This window comes from Engystomops pustulosus, chromosome 7 (assembly GCF_040894005.1).
Source record: "Engystomops pustulosus chromosome 7, aEngPut4.maternal, whole genome shotgun sequence".
Classification (NCBI taxonomy): Eukaryota; Metazoa; Chordata; class Amphibia; order Anura; family Leptodactylidae; genus Engystomops; species Engystomops pustulosus.
Genome location: NC_092417.1, coordinates 152,209,865 through 152,226,578, shown reverse-complemented (window position 1 = coordinate 152,226,578; position 16,714 = coordinate 152,209,865). Strand labels below are relative to the sequence as shown.

Below are 16,714 nucleotides of genomic sequence, written 5' to 3'. Positions count from 1 at the left end.
TTGCTAGAAGGAAAAAAAGGGAATCCCGATTTTTTTGCCCCAAACTGGTCCTAGCCTCCTCAACATCAGATAATTATGCCCCTCACTACCTTTTCTGTTGCTGAAATGTCAGATTATAAGACTATAAAATCTTATTTCAGCATCTGCCAAGCGAACCTTATCAGGACCACACTTTGTCACGTAATGACAAGTTCCCAAACCTTTTTTTTTTTAATAATAATTCTCAATCTGCTTTGATAATTAACATTACAGCTTCCACTCACTTTTCAAAGTATATAAAGTATAGCTGTCTTCATACCTCCCTGCCTGTGTGTGTTCCAAGGCTGCTATCATCATCATTATCTGCTCTCTGCTCTTCTTCCCATCTCCCTCCCTCATGTGGCCGTTAGCTGACCCCATGCTCCATGCAAATCTCTCCGTCTGCATGAGGAGGGAGAAAGTCAGAGCTAGCAGATCAGAGAAGAGATGATGATGATGACAGTAGAGTCTCCAACACTATTGTGGACTCAATGCAATTTGCTGGCAGGGTGGCAGGTAAACTTTAATCAACTTGAGCGTAGTGGAATGGTGGAACCATCAATGTTAATTTTAAACGCAGATTGGGAATTAGTATTAAACAAACTATGGGAATCTGTCATTGGGTAAAAATGGGTCCTGATGACAGGTTCCCTTTAAAGGGGTATGTTTAATTTTTACCACAGACTTTATTCCAAATATATGATAGATATGGGTCCCACTGTGGGGACTGGCACCTACGTGGCAGAGGCGGTCGGTCCGTTGACTACCACAATCGAGCTAAAGGATGCAAGTGTAGCAAGTCCATGCTGAGCCAATCCCCATTCAAGTCTTTGCAAGCAACAAATGTAGCCAAGAGAATAAGACTCTGCTATTTTGGGTGCTTCCGGAGACCTGAGTGGAGAGTGGCCGCACACAGGACTTAAGACAGATGTGGGTCCAAGAGGTGGAAATATCATGTGAATACCCATTTAAACAGTAAAAGTTCACCTAGTCAGACTGAGAGGCAAATCTTCGCCTCCTCAACGTCCAGTTAATATAAATTAGCATTTATCCATAAAATATTTTAAAAGCTTTTAAAAATCTACCATCAAAGTCCATCATGATAAACCAGGGACAGTTACTCATAGATTCCGGCACCGAGACTGTGGACTTAGTTTTATCCATGACTGCCTTCCTTCTAAAATCAACTTTTAACATTATGATAATCATCCAGAAGGTTTCTGGAGGATGTTACAAGGGGCCTCTCCTTTACTGTCTTCACAGGCTGTTAGACTGATCTCCCACTGCTCCCTCAGCACTCAACCCCCTTTATGTGCAGTAATCTCACGCAGCAGGTAATTGGGAGGGGGAAGTGCTCCTACACAGTGTAACAGCCTGTGATGATACAGCTGGGGGGGGGGGGGCACTTTGGTAACTCACCTAGAAGCCCTTGAGGCTCATTAGCTCAATTTTAAAAGCTTATTTTATATAGAAGAAGGCTTTTGATAACGAATATAAGAAATATACCACAATCACGGTGCCTGAGCAAGTGTCCCTGGTTTATCATGCTTGATGTTGACGGTAGATTTCCTTTAATTCGATTTTTCAGTGATTTAACAGGCATTATTCCATAAATTTGGCAAAGTTGGAATTTTTTTCCTAGTCCCCATCGTCCTGAAGCAATCAATGTCATTATTTTCAGCTTTCTACTGTCAAATGGGCGGAGCCAGGCTGTTCCTAATGCCTCAGACCACCCATCTGACAGTAGAGAGCCCAATTATCATATTGGGTATTTAAACTACCCTGAAACAAGGATTATTAGGCTCCATGCTGTCAGATGGGTGGTCCCGGCCTGATATCACACATCTGACATGAGAGAGATGAAATATAGACATTGAGTAATCAGGAATAGTGGGGGCTGGAGAGAAAACTCCAACTTCACCAGAATCAGTGCAACTATTTTACTAAAGCAGCCAATGTTTAGCCACTAAAGCCATAGACGTTTCCGGATCACACAGCAAAACACTGATAGATTTAGAAATTTTTACTTGTAGTGTTTTATTAAGTAGTCAAATGCCATCCATGTTATTATATCCTAGAAGTGATGTAATGATAAACAATATATATCACAGGTGAAAACATATGTAAGAATAGTAAAGGACTTACTTTGATGAGATTAAAATTGATGACCCCAGATTTATCCGTGTCCATCCCCTGGAAGAATCCTAAGGAAGGAGACAATTCAAGTGTTAAAAAGCTGAATAATCTCCATGGACATTTTGTTGTAAATAGAAATATCATCACATCACCCTCCGTTTTGTGTCTTATTATTTCATTTTCACAACTCATTAGTGAGATTCATTATCTGTAATTACCTAATGAGCCTTTCTATATGTAAGGACACACATGGCTGCTGTGATGTGGCACCTGCTGCTTATTTCCATCACACTGCCAATTTCTAACTATGGGGCACATTTACTTATCTGGTCCCTGAGCGATCCCCGATCCGCAATATCCGAGGAGGATGAAGTCTGCCAGGATTCACTACAAGAGTACGCTCGATATCCTGCATGTGTCGCTTCCCCGATCAGGTCCGCCGGAGTTCACCTTCTTCATCTGGTGCATGTAAGTGCTTGGCTTGCGACACAATTTTAAATGTTAAATCCCACGCATTGTCCGAATCCGTCGGATCGTCCGACAGCCTGCCCCCCGATCGTGTGCGACACAATCCTTGGCACGATCCCCGAAAAGTTGGGAAACCCGACGAAAATGCGGCCACGGGACCCTTAGTAAATAAGCCCCTATGTGTTGCTTGTTAATGGTAGCAGGAGCGTAACTACAGAGGTAGCAGCTATAGCGGCTGCTATGGGGCCCGCAGTGTCGGGGCTCCGACATCCAACCGGCACACTAAAGAATGTGCACCATTATACACATATTAAGCTGCACCTTGTACAGGATAACAGGTTTATAACACTGCAGTCTTCCAGAGAACACAGCTAAGCCGGCAGCTCAGATAAGAAATGTTGGTGGAGGGGAGAGCAGGGAGAAAGGACTGGGAATCTCTCATCTCTACTTCCTTCCATCTACTTCCTGCATGTGGTCAGCAGTTACTGCGCTGCATGAAGTCAGATCTGTGGCCTAAGAGCCCCCTGGAATAAGAAGACTAGCTGACAGTAAGTGTGTATGAATGTAAACATGTGTGTATGAGTGTATAAATGTATGTGTGTGTGTATATGTGTGTACTTACTGTATATTTACTGTATGTGTGTGCAACATGTGTATATACTGTATGTATGTAAGCATATATGTATATTTTCTAAGGGTAAGGGCGGCCCCATGCAGAAGTCTGCTATGGGCCCCAGCTTCTCTTAGTTACACCCCTGAATGGTTGTAAGTTTTTATAAGTAAACTGTGCAGACGTTAGCTTGTAACTAACAATATGTTAACAGTGTAAAATTAATAAGGGACAGTGTGGCCCCCAACACCAAACCCTAAACGGTGAAACCCTACATCATTATTATAATTATAATTATTAATTATCGGGTGGTGATGAGCTGATGCAGGGAGTTGCTGAGTTTGAAACCTGGTGACAAAAATTGGTAAAATTAATAAAACGCTTCTTTAATGACCCAAAATAGAAATTCAGAGGGATGACAAGAAACTGACCTGCATGCTCCCGCGCCATACGCATCTCGTCGGCGTTCATTCTGCCGGACTTATCCACGTCAAACTTCCTGAACAAAGTCTAATAAAAAGAGGACAAGAAAAAGTGAAGTGGAACTCTACATTGTGGGGGTTGGGGCGGGATTTGTCATTAAATTTAGTATAATCTTGTGCGGTAAAAGGCTACAAATTACGGCCCATATTTGAGACATTTTGCTGGTTTGTGATTCTAGAGCGAGGTTTAAAAAGTTGTCGGGAAAAGAAGGCAGTGTGAAATGTTCATAGCACGAAGTAGAGACTCATAAACATGTGATAACTTTATTTAAGGGGTTTTCAGGGTAAAAGCTATTGATAACCTCCTTAGGATCGGTAACTAAAGGAATTTACCATCTGTCACTTCTCATAGATCCAGGCACTGTGACTGTGGTAATATTCTTACGTTTGTTTTCCATGGCCTCCTTCCTTCTACTTTCAATCAACTTTTAAAATTATGCTAATGAGCCAAAAGTGTTCCTGGGGGTGTTATCAGAGCCCATCCGTGCTCCAGCTTTACAGTCTTCACAGGCTACTACAGATGGAGGGGGAAATGCTAGGGGAGCAGGGGAGGCAGATGGAGTTTAGAAGAACAGCCTGTGAAGCTACAGCACAGAGGGGCTATGGCAACACACCCAGAGCACGTATGGCTCATTAGCATAATTTTAAAAGTTGATTTTAGAAGGAAGGAGGCCATGGATAACAAATAGAAGGATATCACCACAGTCATAGTGTCTGGATTTATGAGAAAGTATAGATTTTCAAATTGGTGGGGGGTCTGACAACTGGCAATGCCACTGATCAGCTGTTTGCAGCAGCCGCCGCCACCACCAACGGTGATTTGTATCCTATCCTAAATATCTTAAAACCTCTAAGAGGCGAGCACCACCTGCACCAAAGTGGGAAAAATGCACCAAATTTATGAAATATCAGCCTCGGTATATTCTCTCCACAGTGTTTGCTGCTTCCTGAGATATTACCAGGTAATGCCTGATCTTATTCCGCAGGACGTTAAACTCCAACATTCCTAGTTTTCCATTTCCATCTTTCTGTGACATCAGAGTTAAGGACAATTTATTACCTATAAGGTACTATTTATTACCAAACATGACCCAGGGTTTACAGCAAGTCAGTGAAGACCAGCACTCCATCAATGGTGAATACATACATGTCATCTAGAAATCAATTACACATTTTAAGATGAAACTTAGAGCTGGACCAATGTCAGGGGCGTAACTAGGAGAGACAGGGCCCCATAAAAGGCTTCTGAAAGGGGCCCTTATCCCCCCTTAAAAATATACATATTTGCATTCTCACACAATGGTTACATATTTATACACTCATACAAACACATTTATACACTCATGGGCTCACATTTATACATACACATATAGTATATATACATATTATTACATGTATAGTGTATATACACATGTGTACAGTATATACATACCATTTATACACATAGCATATAAATACAGTAAATACAGTATATACACACTGTAAATATATATATATATATATATATATATATATATATATATATATAATATATATATATATATATACACACATACAGTACCATATATAGACATGCATCATATACACACATACAGTATTTACACAACAAACAACTTATACACACATACAGCATATCCACATACACAGTATATACACACAGTACCATATACATACCACACCACATAGACAGCATATACACAACATATGCACACATATAGAGAGTATAAATATCACATACATACACACATACAGCAAATATACACATACCATACAGCAAATACACTTCACAGATACATACACGTATGACATCACATGCAAAAACACATATACACATCATACATCCATACATTTATACACTCATATACACCTATTTATACAGTCACTCTCAGGCAGTCTTCATATCTAAGTGGGGTATGAGAGGCCACAGATCTGTCCCAGTAGCTGCTGACCACATGGGGGAAGTAGACAACAGAAAGCAGAGATTAGAGATAACAGTAATATGTATATAATGATGCACATCCTTCATTCTTTAGTGTGTCAGGTTGGATGTCGGGGCCCCCCTGACACTGTGGGCCCCATAGCAGCCGCTATGGCTGTTACCGCTGTAGTTACGCCCCTGACCAGCGTCAACTCCAGAGCACCATGTTATATCTAATGCTAGACTGTAAGGTGTAGAAGAGCAATGGATAGGACAGAAGGTTTGGGACCATCATCAGAACCATCAGTGTAAAAGATACATCCATAAGGTTCACCATACTACGAGCAGACTCAGTGCTGAACCCTTTAGTGCGAAGATCTTTATCTGCATTGTAAAAAAATATGTTAGTAACAATAACAAGAATACATTTATTACCATGTAAAGGGGTTGTCCTGGATTAGATCAATGCCACACATGTGAGTGTCTGCTACTGCAACTCGTATTTGTATTGATTGTATTCAAGTAAATTAGGCAGAACTGCAGTACAAGGTACATCCTACAGACAATGGTGGCGCCGTTTGGAAATGGAAAAAATGCTTTCTTCTCCAACCTGGACAAACCCTTTTGTTCTTATTATTTTTAGAGACATACAGCTAGTAGTACATGAGAACCCCAGTACTAGAATATATACAATCATAAATAACAGGTTTCTTATAATGTTAAAGAGAACCTGTCATCAGGTTTTACCCCACTAAACTACTTCCCCACTCAAGTAGGGTATAAAAAGTCCTTTTCTAGAATTCCCTCTTATGTGAAATCCTATCCATTTACCTATAAAAAAATCCCCACAAAGTCAGGCAAATATGACTCTTCTCACCTCATTTTCACACGAGATTAGTCAAGTTTAGTAGTTGCCGGTTGTCACTTCAGAAGCATCTAACCTTCTATTCTATAGCACCTAGAAACATGCTTTTTGTGTTATGTTAAATATAAGGATCTCATCTTTCAGAACACTTCAGGCTTATGGCTTTGTGAGCTACAGAACCAGAGATACAAGCAGCTAAAGACATGCGGAAATGTAAACTGCAGATAAAGAACCATTACCGCCTATAATTTAACTACATGTATGTCCACAGCGTATGAAGTGACACTCCTCTGCAACCTAAACTTGACTCATCTCATGTGAAAATGAGGTGAGAAGAGTCATATTTGCTTGATATTGAGGAAGATATTTTAATAGGTAAACAGGTGAGATTTCACATAAAGCAGGGAATTCTAGAAAGAACATTTCATACCCTACCTGAGGGGGGTTTGTAGAATAGTGGGGCAAAACCTGGTCATGCGTTCCTTGTAAGAAAGTACTGTTGTCAAGGGGTTTTCTAGGAACCTGGAAAACCCTTTGTGGGCCAGGAATGGGGGTGGGAAAAACCAAGAACACATACTTTGACATATGAAAAAAGAAAAAACGCCGGCTCACCCGTATCAGAGGTGTCAGTAGCGTATCCGTACTCCAATTCACGGCAGGTGCTGCGGAAGCCGGCCTCTGTCCACGGGCCCAACAAACAGGAAAAACAAATTCGGAATCCAGCACTCTGTACTATACACGGAGACGGTCCAATGTCAAATAAATCTTCCTTTATTGAAATTAAAAGTCATGCGGACACACGTAGCTGTTACATGGATCAACGCGTTTCGGCAGGAGCTGCCTTATTGATGATCATGATTTTTAAGATCATGAATAAGGCAGCTCCTGCCGAAACGCGTTGATCCATGTAACAGCTACGTGTGTCCGCATGACTTTTAATTTCAATAAAGGAAGATTTATTTGACATTGGACCGTCTCCATGTATGGTACAGAGTGCTGGATTCCGAATTTGTTTTTCCTATACTTTGACATACTTACATCACTCTGGCAAAACTAGTTTTCAGGCCTGCATCGGGCTGAAAGTTCCAGGTGGGCACATGGCCTCCTCAGACCAGGGGCCAACAAAGTATGTGAAGTCCCCAGTAAAACGGAAGTGACGTCCTGTTGTCTCACTTCTTGGATGTAGCAGGTCTTAGGGTAGGAACCGGGAGCTGGAGCTGTATGTGTTCTTTTTTCCCCATCCTAACTTAATCCCCCTAGGGGTTTCCAGATTCATGGAGAACCCCTTTAAGTCTGCCCACTTGGATATATGCATTGACACGTTTACTTACGTTTGGACATGATTTTGTTTAGGATGGACTGCAGCTCTAGTACATTAATTTCCATATCCTGTATATGATAGAGAGACATACATCAGCAATACCCCCTATATATAATAATAGAATATATAATCATATATGTGTGTATACTACATGTTTATTTGTAAAAGCAGCATCATGTGACTGAATTAGAGCCCATGGTACTGGTGCTGTGCTTCCAACATATAGGGGCACATTTACTTACCCGGTCCTGTAGCGATCCCCGCTGTGCCTCGTCTGACGAGGATGCACTGTGCCGCCATTCACTAGGATCGTTCGCCCGATATCCTGCATGTGTCGCTTCCCCACTCAGGTCCAACGTAGTTCACCTTCTTCTTTCCGGTGCATGTAGGTGCTTGATCTTGCGACACAATTTTAAAGTTAAATCCCGCACTCAGTCCAAATCCATCGGATCGTCCGACGACCCCTTCCCCGATTTCTGAAAAAATCTGATGTGTGCCCCTTCTAAATACCTGTCCCAGCGGCGCAAATCCCAAAAATTTCTAAAAGCCGACGAAAGTGCGATCCGCAGGACCCTTAGTAAATAAGCCCCATAGTGTATGTCTGTAGTGACCACTAGTAGCTGTGTAGTAGCTGGAAAAATTCAAATTTGCGAGAAAAATAATTAAAGTCTTTTCTTTTTTTGTATATTAATGTATGTGCAGAGTTTATACTTTACTGATTGTCACCTTAAATGAGTTTTTAACTTTAAAGAAAGAATGACCTATACAGTGGGGTCTGACAAGAGAGTCAGGAGTCCATCTCTGTTCTCTTTGTAGCTTGGCTCCTATTGAAGTGTAAAAGAACTCACCTACAGTTCCTGGTGCCTACACCTTGGGGCAGATTTATCAAGCTGTCTAAAAGTAAGAATGTTCTTAGTTGTCCATGGCAACCAATCACAGCTCCCCTTTAAAAGATTCATGAGCACAGTTGAGCTGTAATTGGTTGCCATGGGCATCTAAGAACATACTTACTTTTAAACAGCTTGATAAATCTGCCCTAATGTTTCTTGTTTCCCAATTGACATAAATTCATATGCCTTATGCTCCCCCTAGTGGCAGGTGCAGAAACTCAAAATTTCATATATTTGAGGAGGAGGAGATTATGAGTTCTGTATTATGATAAATGTGCTGTGAACAATAATTTTAATAAAACAGACTGGACATTTGTCTGAGCTCTCAGACTGCGGTCACATCTGGCGTTTACATTTATTTTTGAAACAGCCGAGTAGAGGAGATTTGTCATTACAAAACGCAAATGTTAATGCAATGTTAACACATACGATAACATTGCATTAATGTTAACAGCAATGTAATTAGGCAATGTAATCTCTTCTCCTCAGCTGTTGTATGGCATTTCATAACGTAATGTAAACGTGATGTGTGAACACAGCCTTATCGGAGGCATGCGAATATTACAAGTGTATTATTTTCTTTGCTTTTTCTGCATCCTCTACAATATAAACCTCCTGCAGGTCTGTGTATAAATGAGAAAGGATGCATTATAATCGTACCTCTCCAGAAAGCTGCCGGGATAGATTCTTGAATCCTTCATCAAGCTCAGCTTCAGATAAGACTTCCTAAAATTAAACAAAAAAAAAATTAAAAGTAAAGAATTAGGTACTATTATAGCTAATTAAAACTATATCTAATAAAGCTATTAAAGCTATATCTTAATGGAAAAAATGTAACCCGGTATTTATTGATTCCTATAGACGGCAACTTTAGCATTACATTCTATGGAAATCCTATGTTACCATGGAAGCCACATGCAGGGATAAGTTTTTTTTTTTTTTTTGCTTTGACATAATAGAAACTCTTTAACAAAACAAAACAAAACAAAAACAATACAGTTTTCATATGACCAAGTTTCAATAATTTTATTTTTCCACCTACAAGACGGTCTCTGGGCTGTTTTTACTGTGTAATTTATTTTTGTCTATTTTGTGTTTTTATTGGTATTGGTATTTGGGGTTCATCTTTATTTCTTCTTCCCCAGTATGTATGAGCAGGATAAGATTTCATGAAAAGGAGATATATACAAGGACATATGTGCATGTACAAGTAGAATAGACAAGACAAGCATGCAGACAACACAAAGACATGATACATACCTCTCTAGGCACCTGCAGAGAAGGGGAAGAAAACGAAAAACGTTAATGGCCAGATTAAAGGCATCACCCTACGCCCGAGGATAAGAGAATGCAATAAGGGGATTTAGGGGAGTTAGTACATCCGCCATAAAAGTTGTTTACATGGCTAAAAATATAGATAACATATCTATAAAATCTGTTCTCAATGTCAGGTTGGTGGGGGTTCAGCATCCAGGACCCCAACAGATTAGATGTCCTTTGCAATAAATAGGGAATAAGACAGAAAACAGAAAGTCCTGTTTTTCAGTGTTGTGGTCAAACCAGGTTACTGCACATCATCTCTTGTTTTAATGAATGGGAAGATGATCTGCATTCACCTGTATTGCCATCTTCAATAAGAACCCCCTCCGAATTTACAGTTTTTACGATACAAGTTTTATTGATCATTCTTTGACTTTATTTCGGAGCTTGTTTCCATCAATAGTAGCATGTACAACTCCGCCAACTACAAAACAAAGTACCCTATAGACAGCAAAGCCGATGGTCTCCATGTCCTTCCCAAATCGCCTCTCCTTTCTCTTGTTCTTCTGCATAAGGGCTAGAAGGAAGGTGCAGCCCTTTTCTTTACCACAGTCATCATTCAGCTTGATTTTGAACTGAGGATTGATCCAGAAGGTAGCTGGAAACAAAAGGAATGAAGTCATTCTAATAATCTACCAGGAAGCCCCAACCACAGTATCCTATTAGAGGACTCGGAGTTAAATGGGTGTTCTGGGCTACTGTATAGGAGGTCACTGACTGATGCTGGGGGTCTTCCCAATGGGACATCACAAGAACAAGGTTCCTTGTATCCACATATGAATATATATATATGCACACACCCATAGACTTTCTGGACTTTGGCACACCCATAGAAGGAACAACTTTTTCTCTGATTCAAATCAGAAAAAGCATTCAGATAACTCAGATTCAAAGCTGTAGAGCAGTGATGGCAAACCTTTTAGAGGCCGAGTGCCCAAACTACAACAAAGACACGCTTATTTATCGCAAAGTGCCAACACAGAAATTTAATTTGTGATTTATACTCCCCTCACTGTCACAGTTTTCATTGATACCAGCACCTGAGGACACCAATAATGCAGAAAATAGTCCCAGGTACCACTGTCACTTTAAAATAGCTCTGTGCACAGCAAGTCCTGGGCTGTCTGGGACTGTAGGAAGATACCTGGAGTCATCTCTGGTGATGGCCTGAGTGCCCACAGAAAGGGCTCCTAGTGCCAGCTCTGGCACCAGTGCCATAGGTTAGCCATCACTGCTGTAGGGTATTGCAGCTAAATACAGTTATACAGTTCATGCTCCAAAACTCTTACAGGGACATTGAGCCATAAAGACTATAACTTTGGGCATTCCCACTAGATTATTATCTGTCAAACTGTTCACCTAATGTGTATGAGGAACTGCATACTCTACTTCTGCAATCTGTCACAAACTCTGTATGGACACATTACAGTTCATCTCAGATCAATACTATTTACCAGGATAGTTCCTGCACCCGCCAGCTGTGCTCCCTTTCCTCCAATTTCCGCTATAAAGCGTGGTGTTCCACTTGCGGTATCGGCGTGCAGTTAAGGCATCAGGAGTGAGGTTACAAATTTCAAAGCGAGAATATTCACGAAGAAAATCTTGAAAAGACATCCTGTAAGGAAGATTTGTGAGATGTAAAATTATATATAAATGAATGAAGACAATCGCTATGTATATAGATGCTGTGTACGGTTCTGTTTCTTATTTGGGCCCCAGTTCAGTGGTGACGCTGAGTATTATAGACAGTTAAGATTACTCCTTTTAAGGACATATGAAATACAATAAAAAAAAATTAAAAAAAAGGAAAAAATACAACTCAAAAGTCAATAAAAAAGTAAACTACTGACTATTAATTTTATTTCTAACATTTTTGGAATTGATACAACAATTAGAGAACAATTTATTTTATATATCACTGTTGGCCACTAGAGGGAGCATCATCTGTGTACTGAATGAATGTAAGGCACAGATTCCAATCATGATGCCATCACTGGTCCCATTTAGTCCTCATAGAACACAGGGTCAGCTCTAGTCCCCAATCTCCTATAGCAGTGATGGCTAACCTATGGCACTGGTGCCAGACGTGGCACTCAGAGCCCTCTCTGTGGGCACTCAGGCCATCACCAGAGATGACTCCAGGTATCTTCCTGCAGTCCCAGACAGCCCAGGACTTGCTGTGGAGAGGTATTTTAAAGTGACAGGACTACCTGGGACTAATTTCTGCTTTATTGGTGTCCTCAGGGGCTGGTATCAACGAAAACTGAGACAGAGAAGGGAGTATAAATCACAAATTAAATTTCTACGTTGGCACATTGGGATAAATAAGTGGGTCTTTGTTGTAGTTTGGGCACTCGGTCTCTAAAAGGTTTGCCATCACTGTCCTATAGGCTCCCACTAGTGACCAGTAGAATATTATTTTCATTATTTCCTAAAACGTGTAAAACAATAACATTTTTGGTGACACATTTCCTTTAAAGCTTTGGACAACATTATGGACTTGCAAAACACATGTTTAGGACTAAAAAACCCTTTTCATTTAATAGGTTTTTATTTCAAGAGATCTTTTAAAGGAAATCTTCACAATCACAATCTAGGATGATAAATCGAGGACTCATAGATCCAGGCACCATGACTGTGGTCATCTTCTTATATTTGTTATCCATGGTCATTAATTTTAAATGTTGATTTGGAAGGAAGGTAGATTTTAGCTCCAGTGCCTGTATCTATGAGTAAATGCCCCTAGTTTATCATTATTGATTTTGATGATAGATTTGATGGAAGTCTGAAAGTCACATGGGAAGATTTATCAGAAGTGTCTAAGGTAAAACTGTTCTAGTGGATCATGGAAACCAATCAGAGCTCAGCTTTCATTTTTTAAACTGCTGACGGAAAATGAAAGTTGAGCTCCGATTGGTTGTCACAGGCAACTAGAACAGTTCTGCTCTGAGACACGTTTGATAAATCTCCCCCATTGTCTCGCATACGATGCATGCTGTTTAGTGATATGTTACATGCTTAGAGGGTTAGGAAGGAAGTTCAGCTGATCCCATTCCCGCAGCCGGGATGAATGGAGAGTGTTGTCACTGAGTATTGTTGTCACCAGTGGCGTAACTTGAAGCTGATGGGCCCCAGTGCAAAGTCTGTGCCAGGCCCCCGGCTATAATGTATTGTTTATAGTAATAGTCTTTTCATATGGGAAAGTGACACTTTATGGGCCCCCTAAGCCACTTGGGCCCGGGTGCGACCGCACCCTCTGCACCCCCTCAAGTTACACCCCTGGTTGTCACTCCCATAAAGTTGAATGGAGAGTAGCCAAGTATGCATTCTCCGTTTGGCCCGATTTTGGGAAGGAGGTCTGCAAGTCTCCATTTCTGAGATTGTCCAGGGTCCCAATGGTAGGACCTGCATCTATGAACATTTTATGACATATGAAAAGTCATAAATAGTGTAAAATGTTGGAACAACAGCGCTGAATAGTAATTATGGTAACAGTTTGGTGCGGTAGTCTGAAGGTTGTGCTGTGGCTGCTCACTATTTGTATCACTATGATGCTTGGAATTCCATCCCCGGCACAAGGCTCATTCCATAAAATCTGTTCTGCGCTCCTGATAGATCCTAATACTCAAATGAGCTGAATTTCCATCAAAATGATAAGAATTCAGCTTAGATAAGTGGATGGATTTCACAGAGAATTGTGATTGGTTGCCATGGGCAACTAGAAGTATTCTGACTTTCAGACAGCTTGATAAATCTGCCCCAATATTTTATATCTGTCCTCCTTTGTGTGTTACACATACAGTTTCCCCATAGCCTCCAATAGAGAAGATTTAATTGTATGACCAAATGAAATGTATCCAACTTCTTCAATATTTATGCACCGGTACATTTTTTATATGCAAACCTCAGATGCAAAGTCATTGGTAAGGAGTTTTAAATGATAGTGGCCTATAGCCAGTGCATGAGAAATCAATGTCTCTTTTGTAGTCTTGTATCAGCCAGCGGGGATGGTTTATGATGACTACAATACATAAAACAATAGCAGCAAAATTGTAAACCAGCCATAAATAAATTAGAAGACTTCTCTACCAAGGCGTATAGATGCTGATGTCAATTATTATTGGATCCTTTCTATATTCCCAAAAATGCAAGTCATTCCTTGGATTTCAATTGTTTATTTCAACCTCATGACGAAATGTGTCAGCAGTAGAGATGAGCGACATACTCGTCCGAGCTTGATGCTCGTTCGAGCATTAGCGTACTCGAAACTGCTCGTTGCTCGGACGAATACTTCGCCCGCTCGAGAAAATGGCATCTCCCACCGTTGTGATTTTTGGCGGCCAGAAACAGAGCCAATCACAAGCCAGGAGACTCTGCACTCCACCCAGCATGACGTGGTACCCTTACACGTCGATAGCAGTGGTTGGCTGGCCAGATCAGGTGACCCTGGGATAGACTAGCCGCTGCCCGCGCTGCTCGCATCATTCTCTGTCTGGATGCCGCTAGGGAGAGAGTTGCTGCTGCTGCAGGGATAGCGTTAGGGTGTTCTATTAGCTTACTGTTAGGCAGGAGTGATTCTACAATAACCCAACAGCCCTTCTTAGGGCTACAATAACGTTTTATTTTACTTTTTTTTTGGTTTGCTTGTGGCTGGGCTTGCTGCCATTAGCAGTGCAGCTAATACCATATTGTGAGTAATTTGCAGGGAGACTTGCGACCGTTGTGTTTAGCTCTTAGTGACACACATATCCACCTCAAACACCGAAGTGGGACAATTTATTAGGGGTTTGATTTGAATTAGGCAGAGTCTGCTGATTTATTTTTTTTTACGTTTATTTCTTTTTATAACTCAAAGTCATATTGCAAAGCAGTGTGCTTTCAGTGTAGGCTAGAAAATAGCCATAGGAGAACCCCAACGGCTTATTTAGGCCTACAATAGCGTTATATTTTACTTTTTTTTTGGTTTGCTTGTGGCTGGGCTTGCTGACACTAGTAGTGCAGCTAGTACCATATTGTGAGGAATTTGCTGGGAGACTTGCGACCGTTGTGTTTAGCTCTTAGTGACACACATATCCACCTCAAACACCGAAGTGGGACAATTTATTAGGGGTTTGATTTGAATTAGGCACAGTCTTGTGCGGGACAAGTAGCGAGGGAGAGTAGGCGAGCAGGCAGCTTGTCCAGCACTGGCAGGGGTACGCTTTACAAGGCCTTTGCCAGTTTTATGTCACCCCAGTAAGACACTGTCACCTGTCCCCAGTCTCGGCAGAGTAGGGCTGATCTTTACAGAAAGATGGTGAGGGAGTACGTAGCTGACCTAACCATCGTCCTAAATGATCACACAGCTCCCTACAACTACTGGGTTTCAAAGCTGGACATGTGGCACGAACTGGCGCTGTACGCCTTGGAGGTTCTTGCCTGCCCTGCCGCTAGCGTGTTGTCCGAGCGGGTTTTCAGTGCAGCTGGTGGCATCATCACCGATAAGCGTACACGCCTGTCGACTGACAGCACTGACAGGCTGACGCTTATCAAGATGAATCAAGACTGGATTTCTCATGATTTCCATTCTCCACCAGGTGAAAGAAGCTCAATCTGAATAATGTATGCACTCCTCCTCCTCATTTTCCTCCTTCTCCTCCTCTTTGTACACTAAAGCAGAGGAAACTAGCTATTTTTTGCCAGGGCCAACTGGCTCTAGCTATAGTACTCTATGTATTTAATTTTTCTGGAGGGCCACCTACCCGGTCCTCTGTTTTAAACAATTTTTGGGGGTGCCACATACAGGCACTCAATCTATTTAATTTTTCTGGAGGACCACCTACCTGCTCCTCTGGTTTGAAAACTTTTTTGGACTGCCACATACAGGCACTCAATTTATTTAATTTTTCTGGAGGACCACCTACCTGCTCCTCTGGTTTGAAAACTTTTTTGGACTGCCACATACAGGCACTATCCAAATTAAATTGTCTCCATAGCAGCCTCCACAAGTCGTCTTTTTAGCTGCCTCCACACGTTGTCTCCATTGCTACTTCCACACGTCATCGCCATAGCTGCCTCCAAAAGTCGTCCATATAGCTGCCTCCATACATGGTCCCCTTATCAAACGAGCTGTGTCAGGCAGAATTTTGGGTTGTTTTCATGGCTTCCACATCAAACTTGTTAACTTTGTCGCCACCCTGCTGTGTAATCCACAAAATATACTGGCAAACTTTTATCATTTACCGATATTATTTCAGCGCTTCTTGCGCATCTGTTTACATTCCCCTCACCCGCCATAACCCAAACTTATAAGAACACTACTACACTTGATCTTATACAAAAGGTTCTTAGAAGTGCTGTTTGGGGAGTAGCCGAGAGACAGGGGCTTGGATTGGCGAAAGCTCGCCTGGCAGCGGAGCGCCAGCTCCATCCCAAGATCCAACTAACATAGTTTTAACTGCAGCACCTTTTATCTACTACTAGTTCACTGCCTCCATACATCGTCCCCTTATCAAACGAGCTGTGTCAGGCAGAATTTACAGGTGTTTCACCAGATACATAGTGGAACTCGGCCCATCTATCGCCGCCATGCTGGAGACCTGAAGTTGCAATCATAGCAGCGCAATATGGATGCCCCATACTGTCGCTCTTAATCATGGAACCATTTCCGAAAAAACAATTAAAAATAGAACCACTATGCTATTCCA

At 41.4% G+C, this 16,714-nt stretch overlaps 2 protein-coding genes across 2 annotated transcripts in view; both read right to left on the bottom strand.

Annotated features, from left to right (window-relative positions):
• The window catches only part of CAPN1 (calpain 1), a 148,012-nt gene that overhangs the window by 1,431 nt on the left and 129,867 nt on the right, over window positions 1–16,714 (bottom strand). Inside the window, exon 21 of the mRNA XM_072118312.1 lies at window positions 2,164–2,222. Coding sequence (XP_071974413.1) covers window positions 2,164–2,222 — 59 coding nt within the window. The remainder of the gene's footprint in view (window positions 1–2,163; window positions 2,223–16,714) is intronic.
• LOC140068827 (calpain-1 catalytic subunit-like) overlaps window positions 3,530–16,714 on the bottom strand; it is a 39,148-nt gene continuing 25,963 nt past the window's right edge. Inside the window, exons 8-15 of the mRNA XM_072114215.1 lie at window positions 11,483–11,643; window positions 10,469–10,626; window positions 9,969–9,980; window positions 9,369–9,434; window positions 7,829–7,886; window positions 5,952–6,016; window positions 4,674–4,742; window positions 3,530–3,742 (exon numbers count right to left, since the gene is read on the bottom strand). Coding sequence (XP_071970316.1) covers window positions 3,530–3,742; window positions 4,674–4,742; window positions 5,952–6,016; window positions 7,829–7,886; window positions 9,369–9,434; window positions 9,969–9,980; window positions 10,469–10,626; window positions 11,483–11,643 — 802 coding nt within the window. The remainder of the gene's footprint in view (window positions 3,743–4,673; window positions 4,743–5,951; window positions 6,017–7,828; window positions 7,887–9,368; window positions 9,435–9,968; window positions 9,981–10,468; window positions 10,627–11,482; window positions 11,644–16,714) is intronic.